This window comes from Lissotriton helveticus, chromosome 5_1 (assembly GCF_964261635.1).
Source record: "Lissotriton helveticus chromosome 5_1, aLisHel1.1, whole genome shotgun sequence".
Taxonomy (NCBI): domain Eukaryota; kingdom Metazoa; phylum Chordata; class Amphibia; order Caudata; family Salamandridae; genus Lissotriton; species Lissotriton helveticus.
In genome coordinates this window covers 1,880,305,617-1,880,325,213 of record NC_136065.1, presented here as the reverse complement: position 1 = coordinate 1,880,325,213, position 19,597 = coordinate 1,880,305,617, and the positions used below count along the sequence as shown (strand labels likewise).

Here is a 19,597-nt window from a genome sequence, read left to right as displayed (position 1 = left end):
GAGACATATCTCCTCTATATACAAGAACCTGCTCCAAGAGGTGGAGAACAAAACTTCGCTGCAATTCTAGATATTGGCAGCCCACTGCATAGTCATCTCGCTGATATATAGAACACTTAGTGCCAACTACCATGCACCTTTGGTAAAACTCTGAGACCGATGGGAGAAGAACTTGGAGATACCAGATGATGCAGTCAGGAAGGTGGCGGGCAAGCACCCATGCGAGAGACCATCAGGGCTAAGTTTTGTTTGATGGTACTTAAGATTTTGCGTCAAGCACAGTACAGCATGAACCGCTTGTCCCTAATGGGGAAAACAAGAGATGAATTATGCCGGAGAGCTACAGACTGGCACCTTTGGGGTGACCAACCCTTACCCAAATACACACCACGGTGCAGCATCGGCCTGATGATGGAAAGAAGGGATATTGTGAGCTTCTGGGTGCATCAGTTGCATCGCCGAAGATGTTTTGAGAGATGAACATGGACTGGTTCATACCGGCAGAGGAAACAGTCTTCACAAAGCCTGTGGCTGCCCACAGAAATCTCACAAAATATGGGACATGTGGTGGGAGTCCAGAGGGCATGGACCTTCAAACTGAGATGCAGAGAGGTGATGGCAGAGCCCACCGGAAGATGCTCGGACACTCAGACAACATTTATATCCTAAAACACAGGGGTGTACATGGAATGCTCAGATTTTCTAGTATGGCCCTACTGTATTGTTGAACTTGGTCTGACAAAACCTAATAAAAATATTTGCAAATAAATAAAAATTACAAATTAAAAAAAGGTTTTGTAGAAAAACTCCTATTTTAAACGAAAGTTCACATTTGTGTCATTACTTTATTTGGTAAGCAGTCTTGTAAGTAGATATTGGAGCAGCAGGCTAGGGCTGATCACAACAGTGACGTAGAGTAAGGAATAGACATTTCAACCCTTCACCTTATAGTTTGAATGGCAGGCATCATAGTAGGGAAGAGTTTCACTTTGCGGACTACAAATTAGCAAAACAGCAAAGCAAAAGGAAAGAAGCATCATTTAATGATTAGCAATTAAACCAAATGTTGCAGAAAACATTGCTTTCGTAAAAGTTATTCATATTTATTTTAACCCTCCATTTGTCTTTATATGAAATATGTGATAAGGGGCTTTTAAGGCCAGAGCAGGAACAGGGACAGCAGTGAACAGAAGGAAAGATAGACAAGAAATGTGGTGCACGGCAGAAGTTCACAGAGTAAAGTGAAATTCAAGTAAATTAAATCAAAATGTATAATTTAAATAATAGGAGACATTGGTTCACCAACCCTGCTAATAAATTGGATCACTGTTTGAGTGGCTATGCACATAAGCCGAAGAAAAATGCAGTTATTCACAGTTAACAAGTGGGCTGACCCTCTGCCTCAGGCTGTACGGTGGTCAGGTGCAAAATGTGAATGACACTATAACAGACCAATTGATGAAGAGGATTGACTGAAAGCTCAGGTGTGTATTTTTCTAATATTTTTTTGAAAAACAAAATGTCTTGGCTAATGCAAAACCTAAAACATCACTCCTTAATTATGGACTTAAACATAAAGGGCACACAACCACGTCTGTCATAGGACTAAAACAAATTGTTTGATATATTCAAATGTTTTTGTTGCACTGGAGAAAATCTAAACAATCTAACCAACAAAAAACATCCCACAGTAATGCAGCAAGGCTGATTTTTGTACGTTTGGGTCCCACTTGAGTAACCTGCATTTAACATTAGATTTTAGTATCATACTTCGAGCAAATTAGAAAAATTCAAAATGGCAAAAAAACACTTACAACAGGCAAATGCTGGAGGTCAAGAAAAGATCCCCTCTTTCTGTTCCCTGGTAAAAAAATCTAGCTTCCTCGCTAGACCTTAATTCCTTTCTCTATCCTCCCAAATTTTAAAGCAGACGAGCACTGAGTTGGCATGTTCCAAATGCAAGTATACCGGCAGACTAACTTACATGGTCTGAAAGAAGAGACAACATACAATACTGTTAAAAATAGGATATGCTTTTAATCACAATAGGTGTGGCACTCCCAGGTTTTTTAAGTGTGTTTATAAAATATTTGTAGGTAAATATAAAACTAACGTCAGTGCCTGAAGAGCTAGCAGTACACATATTAAACAGTATCAAATACTACTGTTCTATAGTAAAGCATTCTCTGTAGTTAATATTCCTTTTCTGTTCATTGAAGCATATACACAAATTAAACAAGTAATACACAATGTTTATGAAGTTTTTATAAATCAAACCTTCTTGAAAAAAGTGGCTACAGTGCTTAAAAGACATACAGTTGCGTGTGTGGGCCATTTATCATATTAGGTTGGCGTTCGTGCAGATGGCCCAGATGCTTTTGCTGACGGTGTAGACATTCTTGAACCTCACAACACTATAAAATTTAAATGAGTAACATTCCAGCAGAAATACTGTGTATTATTCCGTCGTTAAGGATATTCTCTGGGAATATGAACATAAAACACTAAACATCAAAAGAGAGGAGTCCAGCCCGCTAGCTTACAAACACGTTCTGCAGGAGCTACATTGTCACTTTAAAGATTGTGGCAGAATTTCAATGATGAATTCGGTAGCTCTAATATTCGAAATTGCTGGGCCAGGTCCAGACAAATATCATTTAGTTTCCAGCTTTGTTACAATTCGTATCTACAACTGCAACACTGCAGAGCTGGCAACCACACAACATTGATGTTTTTAGATGTGACCGCAATATAGGATGTTAAAAAAAAATTCTACATCGCCCCAAAGACGACAATACAATTTATACTTACAAGATTATTGCTTCTTCATTTCAAACAGTAAATGAGTGTCTTGGAATTATTGAATTGTTTATAATAGCCTTTGTCTTTACAAAGCTATAAGGGGTGAAAGCTAGAAGGAAATTATCTCATTGACCGATCTGTCATTTGCTATAGAATTGTGATGATACCCACGCGAGTCCCCATTTCAGATTTGTGAGCATAAACTTGAGTGCTTTAGTCCACTGCTCCTCTGAATTAAACTGTGTTTTAATAGAGTATGAACCACCACTTCCACCTGTGTCTTCAATTTTGCCTTTCTCTACATCCATTCTGCAAAAGAAAGAAGAGGGCAAAATAATTTCAGACCAAAATCCAGCATGACAATACTGCATTTAGGAAACAATTCAAAACATTTTTTGACAACAGTAAAAAAACTTGAATCAATACGCAAATAATAGGGGATAAAGATTATGAACAGCAAAGAGGTAGATCCATTTTGAACAATGGATAACTCCATCCTCCATTTTATTCTGGATGCCCTACACCAGAGGTCTTCAACCTTTTGTAGGTTGAGCCCCGCCCAGCTGAATTTTTTTAGATGTTGGGCCCCCCCACCACCTGACAGAAATTTCGCCACGCGCACATTCCGGGCATATTCAGCGAATAACATTCAATACAATAAGAGTGTTTAGTAAACTGCAGGTTTGGGAGTGGGGCCGGTGAAATGACAGAGGCTTATTACACAGCTCAAAACACCACTTTCCAAGATAAAATGTGTGCAAATTGTTTTTACTAGGATGCTTTGTTTTACACATGACATGGATTAATAATAACACCACCAACATAAATGCGACAGTTACATGCACATGCATGACGCGGTCCAAGGCTACACAGTTGAACACACCGGTGACTGGCAGTACAAAAGAGAACACACAGACTGCATCGAACCCTGGATGTACATAAACTTAGTTCTTAGTTTATCCTAAAATGAATGAATACATCAGTGTGTCATAGCACGCATTTCAAGCGAGGTGGCAAGTTGCCTAATTTTCGCAAAAAAACACATTATTTATTAAATCGGCTTCTCTGCGCTTACATTTTTCATTATTTAATACTAGTCGCACACACATTTGCAAACATTTTACCATCTATCCAGTGGCGGCTGGTGACATTTGAAAGTGGTAAGGCGTAAAAGTGAAGGATTACTTTTAAGTAGCAAGCAAGCGCCGTATTTTATTACTTTCACCTTGTCAATATTTTTAACGACTGTGTATCCCCATGTTTGGGGACCCATCGTACACATTTGCACAGAATCACAATTACAACTTGAATACATGACCATTGCCCTGTGCTCACTCTGCAAAGAGGCCAAGGATTGGATGACCATGTATTCTGAATACATTTTTGACCAACTGACAGGTAGTGTGAGAAACTGCACTGCCTATAGCCTCAGTCCCAGACATCTCAACCATGGCATAAACACAGGTGCTGGCGACTAGATTAATTGAAGGGAGAAGTGAAAGGGAAAAGGATGTGAAAATACATCTGACCATTTTATTTTACTTCCATGGTGGTTCACCGACAGGGTGGAGGCTGTGAGCACTACATGGACTGTCTGGAAGGGAAGCTGTTGCTCCTGCAGTGTGGTACATCTGCGCCATGTGTCTGCTGGCTGAATTGGTACCCTGCATTAATTGCAGCCCAGTAAGTCTGCACAGTATGTCTTCAAAAGTCTTGATGCCAAACTGCGCAGTTTCGATTGTTCTGCTTCCCGCCTGCCTACAGCCTCAACCCCACCCTTTCCCAACTCCTCACAGGATAGGATTCACCCCTCCGTGACGAGTTGGGAAAGGGTGGGGATACCATGCTCTCTACCTCTTCTGTCAAAAACGCCCGGGGGGAATGTAACACTCATGTTGTCAAAGGGAAGAGACTGATCCTCAAAGCTATTTATTTGCCGGGCTGATGACATCACAGGCCTCCTTTTGATGTTTAATTGTGAGCTCGTCACCCGGCAAATACTCTTAGCTTTGGGCCCGCCCAGAGGTGAAAGTTTCTGGAAACTGAAAGCACTCCTGCACAGAGTGGACCAACAGCCCCCCAGCCAAATTGTTAGTGTGTGAACATGTTTTTTTTTAAACAGTAGTTTAGTTAGCTTTTATTTGTTTGACCCTGAAAGTAAGGGCGGCGGAGCCCCGATGCCCTCGAGCAGGAACCGCCCTGCTATCTCAAATGCTTTTTGGGATCTATTTCCTGAAAACATTTTGTTAGCAGCAGACACAGATTTTCTTTTTTTCTTGCACACTTTCAGTAATTTATTAGCCCATTTAACTTTCCCTGCCTGCATCCATTTGTTTGCGTTCTTGCACTAATATTTGTTGTTTGTCAAATTATTTCCTTATATGTATCTTTGATTCTCAGACACCTTCTGTTTTTCAGTGGGCTTTCATTTAACTGGTCCTGGCTGCATGCCTTAATTTCCGTACTTTCTATAAAATACGTTATTTGTTAAACAATTTCTTAGATGTAAGCTTGGCCAGTCAGCACGCATTTGTACTGTGTTTCCAGCAATCAAAGTGAAAACTTTTAACATGATTCAAACACACGAAAAAAAGACTGTATCAACTTTATCTTTGGAAAACTGCCCCATTTTTGCAGGTGTTCGTCCTTTGCATTCTGTCCATGGCCACCCCCAAAATTGTGCCGCCTGGAGCGGACTGCCCCCACCGCACTCCCCTAGCTACGCCAGCCTGCCTCATCGAGCTCCCCTCCCTCCCCCTTCCACACACCGGAGTCCTCCAAGAAGGATTGCAGGGAACAAAGGTCAGATTAGCGTGGAGTGGCGCCCCCCCTGGGATGGTGTCGCGCCCCCCACAGATTGAAGAACACTGCCCTACACTCTATTGACAAACTATCAATTTCCTTTACATTTTGGTTCTTATTGGGGAGGAGAGCATTTAGGTTCAAGATGGCTGAACTTCACCCAGGATTTTGTGGCGATCACTTATATTTACATTTATGGTATATAAATAAAAAAATGTACACAATCATTGGTTATTCATAAAGCATAGCATTGGTTCTCCCCAACTGAAACTATGATCAATACCCCTGAAATCACGAACCATAACTCACAACTTTACTTGCTTGTGTACTTATTTCCTTTTGAAGACACCTTGGATAGTGGGATAGTCAGTTGGCTCTGGCTAAATACTTCAAATGATGTTTTCGCCTTTCCCTTCACTCGAACCTCTGTTTATTTGCAAGAGGATCAATACCACAGAATTCTAACAAAGATCAAAACTTGATGTACAACGTAATAGTGGCCAAAACAATTAAAGATTAGGTTCCAGATACTGGCATTTTTAGTTAAATAAACAACTTTTGCACCTCAACAAGTTTGTGTGCTGACACAGGGCAAAGTTTCACAGGTTAAAAGTGTTTGCAGGAATACGATCCTTCATAGTTTTTGTACCGGGTTTCTTCTGTAACCCACACTTTTCAGCAGATTTTTCTCCTGCTTTTTGTTTGAATACTAAGCAAACTTTCCCAGTTTGCAAGCTTTTCTCTTTTTTTAAACCTGGAGTAGGTGAAGTTTTAACAGTGAAAAATGAGGCTAGAATGAGGACTTTCTTTTTTGATTTTATAAGTTTCAATGTGTTCAGATGTTCGGAATATAGTGAGGGCGAGGTCATATCAATTTGATGGTGCATGCACTGCCATGCTCTATCTGCTAAACATAAAACAAACACTCTGACAATACGTAGAACAAACAAGGACTGAGGCTCACTCTCAATGGAGTGATGATTGACATCATAGGGCAGGGGAGGTTATCCTCGTTCTGAAACGTATTCTGAAACATGTAGACCAGACACATACAGAGATACACGGGTTCATAGTTACCCTCACTTTATCTCGCCACGATTTTAACATTGTCCAGTTGCTTGCAAATAAAGTTTTAATTTTCTCAAGTTCAAACCAGGACAATTTTTAACACACTTACCTTTTCTTTTTCACGCACCTTCACTCACAACCTGCTCCACTGTAATCAGGTGTTGTAGCACACCCTGATGACGCTAGGTCATTAGGGTGGACCCCGATGATGAAGCATGTTATCACTAGGTGATGAGTGAGGGTTTTTTTTAACAAAAGGAGAACTTTTCCCTTTTGTCCAACCACCCACCCCAGTAGGAATCTGTGATTTCTCGTTGGTGGTACTCCTTTCTTTGTTTCTAGCAATTGTATTCATAGGCATCAATGTATTCTTTTATAATAATAACCGAGACACCCAAAATAAATAGAAACAGCCCTTAGGTATTTTTATCTTTAGATCATACCCAAAGAAGAAATATTGTAAGTGCTCCTTCCACCATAGTTGAGCCCATCCTGGTTTATAGGGACCAGGATGAGACCGGATGATGAAACATGCCACTAATAGAGTGGGTGGATGTCTATAAAACAAACAAAAAAAATATATGCTAGGGTTCGCCCATTCAATTCAGTTTTTTTAGTTTAAAGGATACTTTTGTGGGTTATTATTATTGTAGTTGCACAGATTTTGTTATTTAGGATAAATGCAAATACAATAGTAGATAATATATGAAATCAACATGCACATAATCTAATCCACAAGTGATACAGACCTATAATTTTAAATCCGCATCCCGTATATTATAATTCTTATGTTTATAATGTAGAAAGATAACCATTTAAATTAAATATAAATTGAGAACAACAACTATAACCTATGAACAGTTATAGGTGAACCCCACTTAGTTCTTAAAGATGGAAATCTACTATAATTTCAGGGAGAGGTCATCTGTTTAGAGTAGAACCCCAAAATGAACTCTAGCCACCACTGGGCAAAAGAAGTTAGGGGTCTTTTTGTGCCATTCCATATTAAGAATTAGTAGAACTAGAGCAATAGCATTTATTATTCCGACTTTTTAACCAAGTGGTATTAACACAATAGGTATTAGTATTAACCCTAGTCTGTTAAAAAAAAAAAGGGCAGGTCAGAGGAGACATAACTGCAATGCTGTTTCCAACATATTAATGAGATGAGGCTTTGATAAAGAATGAACTAGCAGATTAATTTCCATACATAATTCTGCAGGGAAATGCAACTAAAAGGATGTATATATTCAAACAATTGATTAGGTGAGACCTTAATGTGTGATCTTATCTCCGCAAATGAAAAATTCCATTACCTTAAAGTTGAGGTGCCTTAGAAATGTCATACTGCAGTCGAACAAGTGTTAATAACATTTTCTATGTGAAATGCTTGAAAAAGCGAGGTTGAAGAAATTTACTCAGGGGGCCCGGATGGTGGAATTTGGATGAAATTAAAACAATTCTCAGGATTAAGAACCTGATGCATCCTGCTTCCTAATGCAGCACAGTAATATAATCGGAAATCTTCAAGAAACAAGCCACCACAGGAAATTGCTAGCTGCACCTACTTTTAGGCTCTGTGAGGCTGCCAAGTGAAAGACGTAAAGGCACTGTACAGCCTAGGGCCCTATAAAGAAACTTTAAACCAATAACTACTTCAACCAGGTTCACCTGCTTGAACAAAGAAAGTGGTAGCATTTGTGAAAGTGCAAGGCCTACTGTGTGCGCCAGGCCGAAAAAGAACCAAGAGGTCTGCTAATAAATGCTCTAAACCTGCGTAGGGTCAATGCGATCGCAAATGCAAGCCCAGTCACTGTATCACACTTTTAAAAACAACTTGTTCAATTACTGATTTTTGCACATTATACAGAGACCAGTTTGTTCCTTTTTTCCTTTTTTCTCCTTGCTTCTGAATTGTTCTCCCATCCTGATGATGAGTTTTTGAATTTATCATTGGGGTGAACTTGTAGACAGTGCAAATATGACCTTGATACTTCAATTTTCTGCTTAAATCCTTACCCCTCAATCATATCCACAACATTTATACATGCTTTTTATTGGGCCAAAAAAGATTGCTTCGTGATTGTTTCTTAATTTTTCACAAATGGAGCACTATCGTTAAATAAACAATGCATTTCCAGCACATTCTTCACTTCTGCATTTTACATGTTCCTCAATCTAATACCTATTATTTACAACTAATTTGGCATTGGTGCCCCCACAATATATGTATTTGTTCCATTACAAATATAAGTGTATAGTACAAGAAGAAATCACTTAATGCTTTATTTTATATATTGTAACCAAACTTCACTTAATATTAATATGTTCAATATTAAACAGAGTATTGATTAAAGTAGCATGATCATACAATTTAGTACCCGTTTTACAACACCATGTTGTTGTGATGAGACTAGCCAGGTTATACGAATATTAATTTTATTAGCCATAAGTAATGCAAAGAATGAACAATAGTTACTTACCTGTAAACTGTGGTTCTCCAGTATTGGTGTCTTTCATAGATTCACATGCCTAAATCATTCCCCGTCGTCGGAGTGGGAGTCCCACGGTACATAAAAAAGCAATAATTTGTATATAAGAAAAGCAAAGCCCTTGGTAAAACCAACCAGGAAGTAAAGTAGCCCTAAGCTACAATGGAAAAAATTTCCACACTCATGACTATCCTAGTCATTTTGTATAGACCAAACTACAGCCAATCAGGCGCCAGCACCCACTAGAATGCTCTCCCCAGAGACTCAGGCTCTCAGATTTTCTCACACAGGAGTGAAAGCAATGATATCGCCTGAGGAGCCTCTATGGGGAGGTGGGCGGGTGCATGTGAATCTATGAAAGACACCAATACTGGAGAACCACAAATTACAGGTAAGTAACTATTGTTCTTCTCCAGTATTGGGGTGTCTTTCATAGATTCACATGCCTGAATCAGAGTAAATAGCAGTACACACCATCCTTCTGATAGACGCTTTTTTGCATTCCTATGCATATGTACATTTTGCAAACAATATTACATGAAACATAAGCGTCTAGAAGAGCATAGAGGAGGAGGGAGAACAGAGGCTCACCTTATTTAAAAAGATTGCGAAGCACTGCTCGTCCCACTGAAGTATCTGCATCGCTGGCAGCATCCAAGCAATAGTGCTTGGTGAAGGTATGCGTGCTGGTCCAGGTTGCCGCTCTGCAGATATGATTAAGAGGCACTCCAGCGAAGAGGGCTGTTGAGGAGGAGACCGCTCTCGTAGAATGACTGCAATGGTCTTCCTGCTTGTTGGTGACAGAGACTAATTGCTGAGGACACCCAAGGGGCTATCGTCTGCTTAGATACAGCGTAGCAGTTCGTTGGAGGTAAAATTTAAGACATCTCCTGATGTCCAGGAAATGCAAGGCCTTCTCCGCTCTCGTTTGTGGATTAGGAAAGAATGTCTTTAAAAAGGACTGGCTGATTAAGGTGAAAGTCGGATGGAACCTTAGGCATGTAGCTTGGATTGGTATGTAGCACCACCGAATTTGAAGTGAACTGTAAAAACGGAGCTTTGATGGTGAATGCTTGAATGTCACTGACTCTACATGCCGATTTTAGAGCTAGAAGGAGAGAAACCTTCCAGGAAAGGAACTTGAGATCCACTTTATGAATAGGCTCAAAGGGGTGACGCATGAGCTGAGAGAGTATCACATTCAAGTACCAGGAAGAAGGTGGACGCCAAACAGGCAGGATCATTCGAAAAAGGCCTTTGAAGAATTGCTGAATTATTCTAGTGGAATACAAAGAATAAGAGCCTTCTTGACGAAATCTGGAAATGGCCGCTAAAAACACTTTTAGTGTGGAATGAGACAAGCCAGACTTAGCCAATTGAAGAAAGAACGGTAAGATTTGTTCTGGTTTCGCATGGAGTGGATGTAAGTTGGCCGCGAGACACCAGGCACAAAACCTTTTCCATTTAAGCATGTAAGTCTTAATAGTAGCAGGCGCTCGAGCGTTGGCTAAAACCTCTTTACAATCCTCTGGGATATTTAGATGGGCGAATTCAACGTGTTGAGGAGCCAAGCTGCTAATTTCAAGGAAGCTGGGTCCGGATGACAAATTTGACCCACATGCATTGTTAGAAGATTTGGTAGTGCTCGAAGTTGTATGGGATTGCACTCCGAGAGAAGTAGGAGCTCGGTGAACCAATACTGGCAAGGCCACCTGGGCGCGATGAGGATGAGGCGGCATGGCTGCTGTTTCATTTTCCCGATAACCCTGGGAACCAAAGGAATCAGCGGAAAAGCGTATGGAAATATTTGAGACAAATTCATCAAAAGTGCTTCTCCGCATGAATCCTTGTGGGGAATCCAACTTGCAAAGTATGGGCATTTGTTGTTCTGCTTCGTCGCAAACAGGTCCAGGTCGGGATGACCCCACTTCTGAAAAACTCTGTCCAGAGTCGGCTGATGAAGTTGCCATTCGTGATTTGTCGCTGTCGCTCTGCTGAGAGAACCGGCGAGGACATTGGACATCCCGGAACGTGTGTTGCTGACAGATTTATCCTGTGATCTAAAGCCCAACTCCAAATCTCCTGGGCCTCCTGAGAAAGAAGGGCCGATCTTGTGCCCCCTTGTTTGTTCAAGTAATGCATACTTGTTGTATTGTCTGTTCTGATTAAAACTGTGGATCCGTGTATTACCGTTCGAAAAGATATGAGGGTCAGAAAAATTGCTCTCAACTCTAGAAGGTTGATGTGCCACTTCTTTTGATGTGCATTCCATTTCCCATTGACGGTCATTCCCTGTAGGTGTGCCCCCCATCCTTCCAGGGAATCGTCCGTGGTGATGGTGTAACTTGGTATCTCCGTTAGGAATGATCGCCCCTTTTTGCAGATTCTCTTTTCGGGTCCACCATAGAAAAGCCTATTTCATACTGTGTGTTATGGCGATCCTGTCGTCGAACGACCCTGACACTTGAACCCATTGTAGACTGAGTTCTTCTTGGAAAGGTCTCATCAGGAGACAGCAGTTGGGTATGAGAGGGATGCAGAATGAAAGCATCCCTAGGAATGACTTGTACATTCGTACTGAAACGTACTCTTTTTGACGTAAATTGAGGGCCATCTTGAAAATCTTGAGTTGTCTTTCTTTTGAGACAAAGGTTTGGGTGGGGCGAGTGTCTAATGTTGCACCCAAAAACAATATCCTTTGAGACGGAACAAGATGGCATTTCTCGAAATTGATTGAAAGTCCCAGAGACTGAAAGAGCGAGAGGCATCTTTGGGCATGTACTCTTGCTGCTCCTAGAGAACTGGCCTTGATAAGGTAATTGTCTAAATACGGGAAGATTTGAATGCCTTTCAAGCGAAGATGTGCCGCCACTGGGGCTAAAATCTTTGTGAATACTTGGGGCGCTGAACGAAGTCCAAACGGGAGAACCTTGAATTGAAAGTCCCTGCCAGCCACTCTGAACCTCAGGAATTTCCTGTGCCTGGGGAGAATGGGCACATGAAAGTAGGCATCTTGAAGATCTAGGGTAGCCATGTGATCGCCTTGGGAAAGAAGCTGGAGGATTTCTTGAAGTGTTAACATCCGTAAGGACATCTTCTTGAGGTATTTGATGAGGGCGCGTTGGTCGAGAATGGGGCGCCACTCTCCTGTTTCCTTTCGTATGAGGAAGAACCTCGAATAGAAACCTCTTCCTCTTTGTAATTGAGGAACCTTCTCGATTGCACCTTTCCGAATCATTATATTTATTTGGGACAGAAGCTCCTTGTGGTGAGCTGGTGGAGGACCTTTTGGAGGTGAATGTGGAGGGATTTTTACAAATTCTAAAGCGTGTCCTCAGGCTACTACATCCAGGACCCACTTGTCCGTAGTAATCTTGAACCAATTTGATAAGTAATGGGATATTCTTCCTCCAACTTTTGACTTTGGTACTGGCAGTGGGGGCGGCAGTTCTCATTGCCTTTTAGCAGAATCTCGTCCCCGATAGGAGGATTTTCTTTTTCCTTGCGAAAAGTTGTTGCCTCGCTGTCCGTATGTTTGTTGTTTATACGGTTGATATCGCTGATTACCTTGTGATGAATGGTACGAGCGCTGCTGAGAATATCCTCCTCTATTTGAATAGGACCCACGTCCTTTGGCGCCACGAAAGGACGATTTGCAAAATTGCAGGTTTCCCAGCGACCTTGCGGTGTCTCTATCTTTCTTTATGGCCTGCAAGGCCTCGTCAATGTGCTGGCCAAATAGATATTCTCCCTCGTAAGGCATATCGAATAGTTTCTTACCTGTCGGTGTAGTTTTGCAGCTTGAAGATCTTTCTGGATTCACTATGCTGTGCATTATTCCGCGGTCTAGTGGTTGGGTCCGGAATCGTAGTCTTTGTTTGGGTTTTTTTGTAGCCCAGGTGGGCGTCGACGTCCCACCTTTTGGTGTCCTTCCTGTGACGTCGGCATGCAAGCTCCCACCCTTGGGCGCCATCTTCGGATTTTTTTTCCCCCGTTTGTGTTCTGTTTCCGAATTGTATGGCAATGTTTCGATAATTTTGTTTACCCCTCTTCCCTTTTGAAGTTCCATTTAAGTCTATTTTTTTTGTTTTTTTTGTTTACCACCTCTTTCTCCAGCCTCATTTTTCTGGCGGAGGTGGGTGGGTTCGCTAGTGAATCCAGAAAGATCTTCAAGCTGCAAAACTACACCGACAGGTATGAAACTATTCGTTTTGCAGCGTGAATCTTTCTGGATTCACTATGCTGTGCATAGACTTTGTAGCGGTTTCTTGTCATTGTGGCGGCTGGGTGGAAGATGAGCTTGGGTTTTTGAACATGTGCTGAAGCACCTTCTGTCCCACTTATGCTTCCTTGTTCATTTGTATGTCCACACAGTAGTGTTTTGTGAACGTGTGCACAGAAGCCCATGTTGCCGCCAGGCATATGTCCTGAATGGGAGTGTTAGCCAGGAAGGCTATTGTAGCTCCCTTTTTCCTGGTTGAATGGGCCCGTGGCCCCTCTGCTAGTTCTTTCCCAGCTTGCTTGTGGCAGAATTGTATTGTTTGCGCGATCCATCGTGCAATTGTCCCCTTAGTAACAGCTTTGCCCATGAAACTTTTAGCAAATGACACAAAAAACGTTTTTGTTTTTCTGTGATCTTTAGTTCTCTCTATGTAATGCATGACTGCACGTCTCGCGTCCAGAGTGTGCAGTGCCCTTTCAGCTTTTGTTGTTGGTTTCTGGAAGAAACTTGGTATTAGAATTGTCTGGTTGATGTGGAACTTGGACACCACCTTTGGCATGAAGTGTGGGTCCGTTCTCATCACCACCCTATCGTTGTGAATTTGTATGTAGGGTTCCTGTAGCGTTAAGGCCTGTAGCTCGCTCACTCTGCGCAGCGAGGTGATTGCGACTAGGAATGCTGTTTTTAACGTTAGCATCTGTAGTGAGGCTTTATGCATTGGTTCAAAGGGTGCCTTCATGAGTTCTGTTAGTACTACATTGAGGTTCCATGCAGGTGCTGGTAACCTTTTAGGTGGTGCAATCCTTTTTGCGCCTTCCAAGAATCTTTTTACAATTATAGAAGTAAAGAAGCTTTTGCCTGTCTCTCCTCTAGTGTAAGCGACAATGGCTGCTAGGTGTACCCTTAGCGATGATGAGCTCAGGTTAGCCTCGAGCAGGTGCGTGAGGTACTTAAGCACTGTCGAGTCTCTTGTCATCCTGTTGTGCAGCCCTTCCATTCTGCACCATAGTGTGAATCTCTTCCATTTGGCCACGTAGCACTTACGCGTGCTTGGTCTTCCTGCCTCTCGAAGTACCCTCAGGGTGCGCTCATGTAGCTTCAGGTGTGCGAATTCTATGCCTTCAGGAGCCAGGCTGCTAGGCTGAGGCTTTCTGGCTCTGGATGCAGCACCTCTCCGTTTTGCATGGAGAGTAAGTCTTTCCTCCTCCCAAATTTGTGTGGTGCACTCTGTGCCATCTCCATAATCTGCGAGTACCATGTCTCCCTGGCCCACTTGGGGGCGACCAGTATCAGGGTCATGTTGCTCGTCCTACACTTGCTGAGTACCTTGTGTATTAGGGGAATCGGCGGAAAGGCGTAAGCAAATGTCTTTGACCAGCTTATCCATAGGGCATTCCCCAAAGACCCTTCCCCTGGTTGCCTCGATGCGAAGAGTTGGCATTTTGCATTCTGGTGTGTTGAAAACAGGTCTATCGACGGTGTTCCCCACCTGTCGAACAGTTTCTTTGTTTCCTGTGCATTTAGCTCCCATTCCTGTGAGGCCGATGTCTGTCTGCTGAGCCAGTCCGCTTCCACATTGTCCTTTCCTGGTAGATGTACCGTCAGTAGGTCTATTTTTTGTGCGATTGCCCATTTCCATATTTCATGCGCTAGGTCTGACAGCGGGACTGGTTGTGTTCCTCCCTGTTTGTTTATGTAGAACATCGCTGTTGTGTTGTCCGTCTGGATCAAAACTGTTTGATTGTACAACTTCGTCTGGAAAGCTTTCATTGCTAGGAAAACGGTCTTCAGTTCTAAGTAATTGATGTGTTTGAACGCATCCGCTTGTGTCCACAGGCCCCTCACTCGGAGTTTTTCCATGTGTGCTCCCCATTCCTTTTGGGATGCGTCTGTGGTGATGGTCACTGTTGGTGGTGTTAGAAACTTCCCCTTTGTTATGTTTCCTTTGTTCCACCATGATATCTCCTCGTGCACTGCGTGCGTTACAACCACTAGGTCCTACCAACAACCTGTAGCTTGTGACCATTGGTCCTGCAGCCACTCTTGGAGTGGTCTCATGTGTAGTCATACATTTGGTACTATGTGTAAGCATGAGGATATCATGCCCATCATTTTGCTCGCCGTCCTCAATGTCAGAGCTTGCCCCTTCTGGCAGAGGCACGTCGCCCTCAATAGTGCTAGCGTTGTCTTTTCGCTGGGGAACACCTTCCCTTGTACGGTGTTGATTTTTGCCCCCAGAAATATTTTGACTTGTTCTGGGTTTATCGAGGATTTCTTCCAGTGGATGGAGAAACCCAGGGCCATCAGTGTGTTTGTCACTATTTGAGCGTGCTGTTTGCACGTGTTGTATGACTTTGCCTTTTTCAGCCAGTCGTCTAGGTAAGGGTATACGTGTATCCCTTCCCTCCTTAAGTGTGCTGCGACTGCTGCCAGACACTCTGTGAATACCCTCGGTGCTGATTTTAGTCCGAAAGCCAGTGTTGTGAATTGGTAGTGATTGGAGTTGATTACAAATCTTAGCAGATGTTTGTGCCGTCTGTTTATTGGTATGTGCAGGTAGGCATCTTTGAGGACTATGGTGACCATTAAGTCCCCATTTTGTATCTGTGGAAGTACTTCTTGCAGGGATGTCATTTTGAATTTTTGTGTCTTTATGAATTTGTTGAGGAACCTTAGGTCCAGGATAAGTCTCATTGTTTCGTCTACCTTGGGTACTAGGAAGTACGTGGAGTACACCCCCTTGTTCCTTTCCATGGGAGGTACATGCTCGATAGCTTCCTTTTGTAGGAGTTCCTCTGCCTCCCTCTGGAGTAGCTCTAGTTCCTTGTTTGCTAGTGCTCTTCTCTTTGGTTTCCTGCTTGGTGGTGTCTTTTCTAATTTTATGCAGTACCCGTACTGTATTGTGTTGATAATCCATTTGTCTGTTGTAATTTTCTTCCATTCCTGGAGGAAGAGGTTCAATCTTCCTCCCACTGGTGTTACGTGCTCGTGGTTGATTGGTGTGAGGCACTCCTGTTTTTTTGTTTTTGTGCTCCACCCTTGGAGTTTTTGGAAAGGTGTGCACTATAAATGTGGTCGAGTCACTTGGAGGTGGGTTGTTGTCCACCCCTTCTGTTGTTTCCACGTCCACTCGCCCTCCCGCGAAAGGACTGGCCTTGTTGCGTATGGTTGTCGCTTTGGTGGGCATGTTGGAAGGACTGATGTGACGTTCCCGGCTGGTTCCCCCCTCTCCCGTGTGGTCTCCGAGACGGGGCCCCCCTCTTTGCTCCTCTGAATTGCAAGGCCCCCATGGATCTTGCGGTGTCGTTATCCTTTTTGAGCTGCGAGAGCTTGTCGTCTACTGGTGCGCCGAACAGTGTCTCACCGTTGAACGGAGTGTTGAGGATGTTGTGTTGCACCTCTGGTTTAAAGCCTGATATTCTCAGCCAGGCTTGTCTCCTTTCTGTGATGCCCAGCATCATCAGTCTGCTGGCTGTGTCTGCACCATCCAGTGCTGTTTTTAGGCAAGAGTTTGCCAAGTTCTTTCCCTCCTCCACCAGGTGTGAAGCCCTTTGTTGGTATTCTTGAGGGAGGTGTTTCACTAACTGTCCCAGTTCGTCCATGATCTGGTAATGGTGTCTGTTGAGCAGTGCGTTTGAATTAGCCATGCGCCAGTGCATAACGCCATTTCTTTCGATTTTTCTTCCTGTTAGGTCCATCCTTCTGCTCTCTTTGTCTGGGGGTGGACCTGAAGTAGTTGGGACATTGGCCCTTTTCCTTGCTGTTGCAGCGATGATGGAGTCCGCAGTGACCGTTCCTTGTATGGAGGGGGGGTCCTTGGAGGAGTGCTTGTACTTCTTCTCCGTCCTTGGCGTGACGGGTTTACAAGTAGCAGGCTCTTTGAATGCCTCCCTTCCTTGTCCTTTAATGCTTTCAAGCATTGGTAGGTACTGGCTCCTAGTGTGCATTGGGAGTAGTGTTTCTACGAGGAAATGCCCTTTCGGCACTTCCTCCTCGAGCTTGACTCGGAATGCTGTTGCTGCGTTCTTGATGCATTCATTGTAAAGTCCAATGTCGTCAGGCGGCGAGGGCCTCGCTGGATATGTGTCCAATCCCTCTTCTGGACCCTCAGTTTCGATGTCCTGCCACTCTACTTCCTGTGCATCATAGTATGTTGATTCTTGGTACGCCCTCTGGTCGTCATCTGCCTCCTCCTCGTAATAGGGGGTATCATCTTCCTGATATGCCAGATCTTCCAGGCTCTCCGACACTCCTTCGACCTCGAATTCTTTCTCTTCCTCCTCAACCAACTCTACTACTGGTGGTTTGGGCTTCGACGGGATTGTGTAGGTTTTCATTTTTTCGTCGAAATCTTTCTTTCGCTGCAGGGTGTTCTCCATCTCTGCCTCGAGTCTCCACTTCTTTCTCTCCATCTCTGCCGCCTGATCAGCGTCGAGTGGTTGTGCCGCTCTCTTTGCCGTGCAAGATGGCGTTGAGATGGATTTCGACGGCGAGACTGTTTTCGGCGGCGAGACTGTTTTCGGTGGCGAGACTGTTTTCGGCGGCGAGACTGTTTTCGGCAGCGAGACTGTTTTCGGCAGCAAGACTGTTTTCGGCGGCGAGACTGTTTTCGGCGGCGAGACTGGTCTTGCGTCTTTCGTCGTCGACTTCGAAGATGTTTTCGGAGTCGAGCGCTCCTTTTCTTGGACGCTTTTCGACGACTTTGGCTGGTCGCCGTCCTTCGGCGCCAGGGAGTCCTTCTGTGAGGATCTGCTGGGCCTGGAAGTTGCTGCAGACGCCGGCGCTTTCGGGGTCTTGCCCTCGTTTTTTCGAGAGTCTTGGGTAGGCTGTCGAGAGCCTTTCGGGCCTTTTGGGGGCGTCTAGTCTCCTACCTTTTCTGTAGTCTTCTTATTATCGGTCTCTATGACCGTGTAGCCGACGTCTTCTTCGGCGGCGTAATCCTCCTCGTCGGTCGAGAGCCCCAGGTCTCGAAGGGAAGGTGGTTGGCCCTTGCCTTGCATGGTGTAGTTTGCTATTCTTTGCCTCTCTCTCACTCGAAGAGTCTTCAGCGTGAATGCGGAGCAGGTGTTGCAATCCTTGCTTTTGTGGTCGACCGGCAGGCAGTGGTTGCAGATTGGGTGTTGGTCCTTCTGTGCGTACTTGTGGTGGCAGTTGCGGCAAAATTTGAATGATGTGTTGCCCATGTTTTGCGTTCAGGGGGGCCCCCGATTGCGCATTCTCCTCTGGACGTCGAAATTTTCTTGAACATTTTCTTTCTTCGTCGTCCTTTCGATGGTGTAGTCGTTCTTCGTCTTCTCTACTGTTTTTTCTCACAAAAATTCGAGTTTTGCTTTTCTTCTCTCCAAATCTCTGGAGCCCTCTCGGGAACGATCCAGGCCCAACGGCGGAAAAAAGAATCTGAAGATGGCGCCCAAGGGTGGGAACTTCTGCAGGAAGCATGCCGACGTCACAGAAAGGACACCAAAAGGTGGGACTTCGACACCCACCTGGGATACAAAAAAACAAAAAACAAACAAAAGACTACGATTCCGGACCCAACCACTAGACCGCGGAATAATGCACAGCATAGTGAATCCAGAAAGATTCACGCTGCAAAACTATTATCTTTGCCTGGACTTCTTGCCGGAAGGAGGTTGACTTGAGCCAACCTTGTCTCCTTAAGACTGCCGTGCCCGCCAACTGTCGGAAGCCTGTGGTTGCCACACCCACAGCTGCGTCTATCATCTCTGCAGAGAGACTACCCTTCATGTAACACCTTCCTTGCTTCGGACCTCCCCGGTTCCGGAAGCTTTTCGAGATAGACAGATGTGGTCAGACATATCTCCATATCATATCTCCTAGTATTGCTAGAGAATTTGCTGCTCTGATAGTAGTCGCAGCTATTGTTGATACCGTTTTCCCGATGGTGTTGTCGAGATGTCTTCCATCTCTGTCAGGTGGGGCGTTCACTTGTGAGGACGGATTTCGGGCTTTATTCTGTGCCGCTTGAGTGACAATGGACTCTGTCTTAGTTTGTCCGATAAGGCATGCAGGTGATGTAATGGGCGCCTTGTACTTTTTGTCAATTCGAGGTAAGACTGCTGGTAAAGACTTTGGAGTGGACATGACCTACAGGCCCTCCTTCCAAATGAAATCTATTATCGGAATTGTCCTCACTTGCTTGTGTGGCTGATCTTTAAAGTCATAAAAAACAATCCTGCTGTTTAGCTTC

At 43.8% G+C, this 19,597-nt stretch overlaps 1 protein-coding gene across 5 annotated transcripts in view; it reads right to left on the bottom strand.

Moving 5' to 3' along the window:
* Nucleotides 1-2,017: 2,017 nt before the first annotated feature.
* The window catches only part of BECN1 (beclin 1), a 157,173-nt gene continuing 139,593 nt past the window's right edge, over nt 2,018-19,597 (bottom strand). For all 5 annotated transcript variants that reach the window (XM_078645349.1, XM_078645348.1, XM_078645350.1 and 2 more), the window contains exon 12: nt 2,018-3,111. In XM_078645349.1, the coding sequence (XP_078501475.1) occupies nt 2,943-3,111 (169 nt within the window). In that variant the 3' untranslated portion in view covers nt 2,018-2,942. The remainder of the gene's footprint in view (nt 3,112-19,597) is intronic.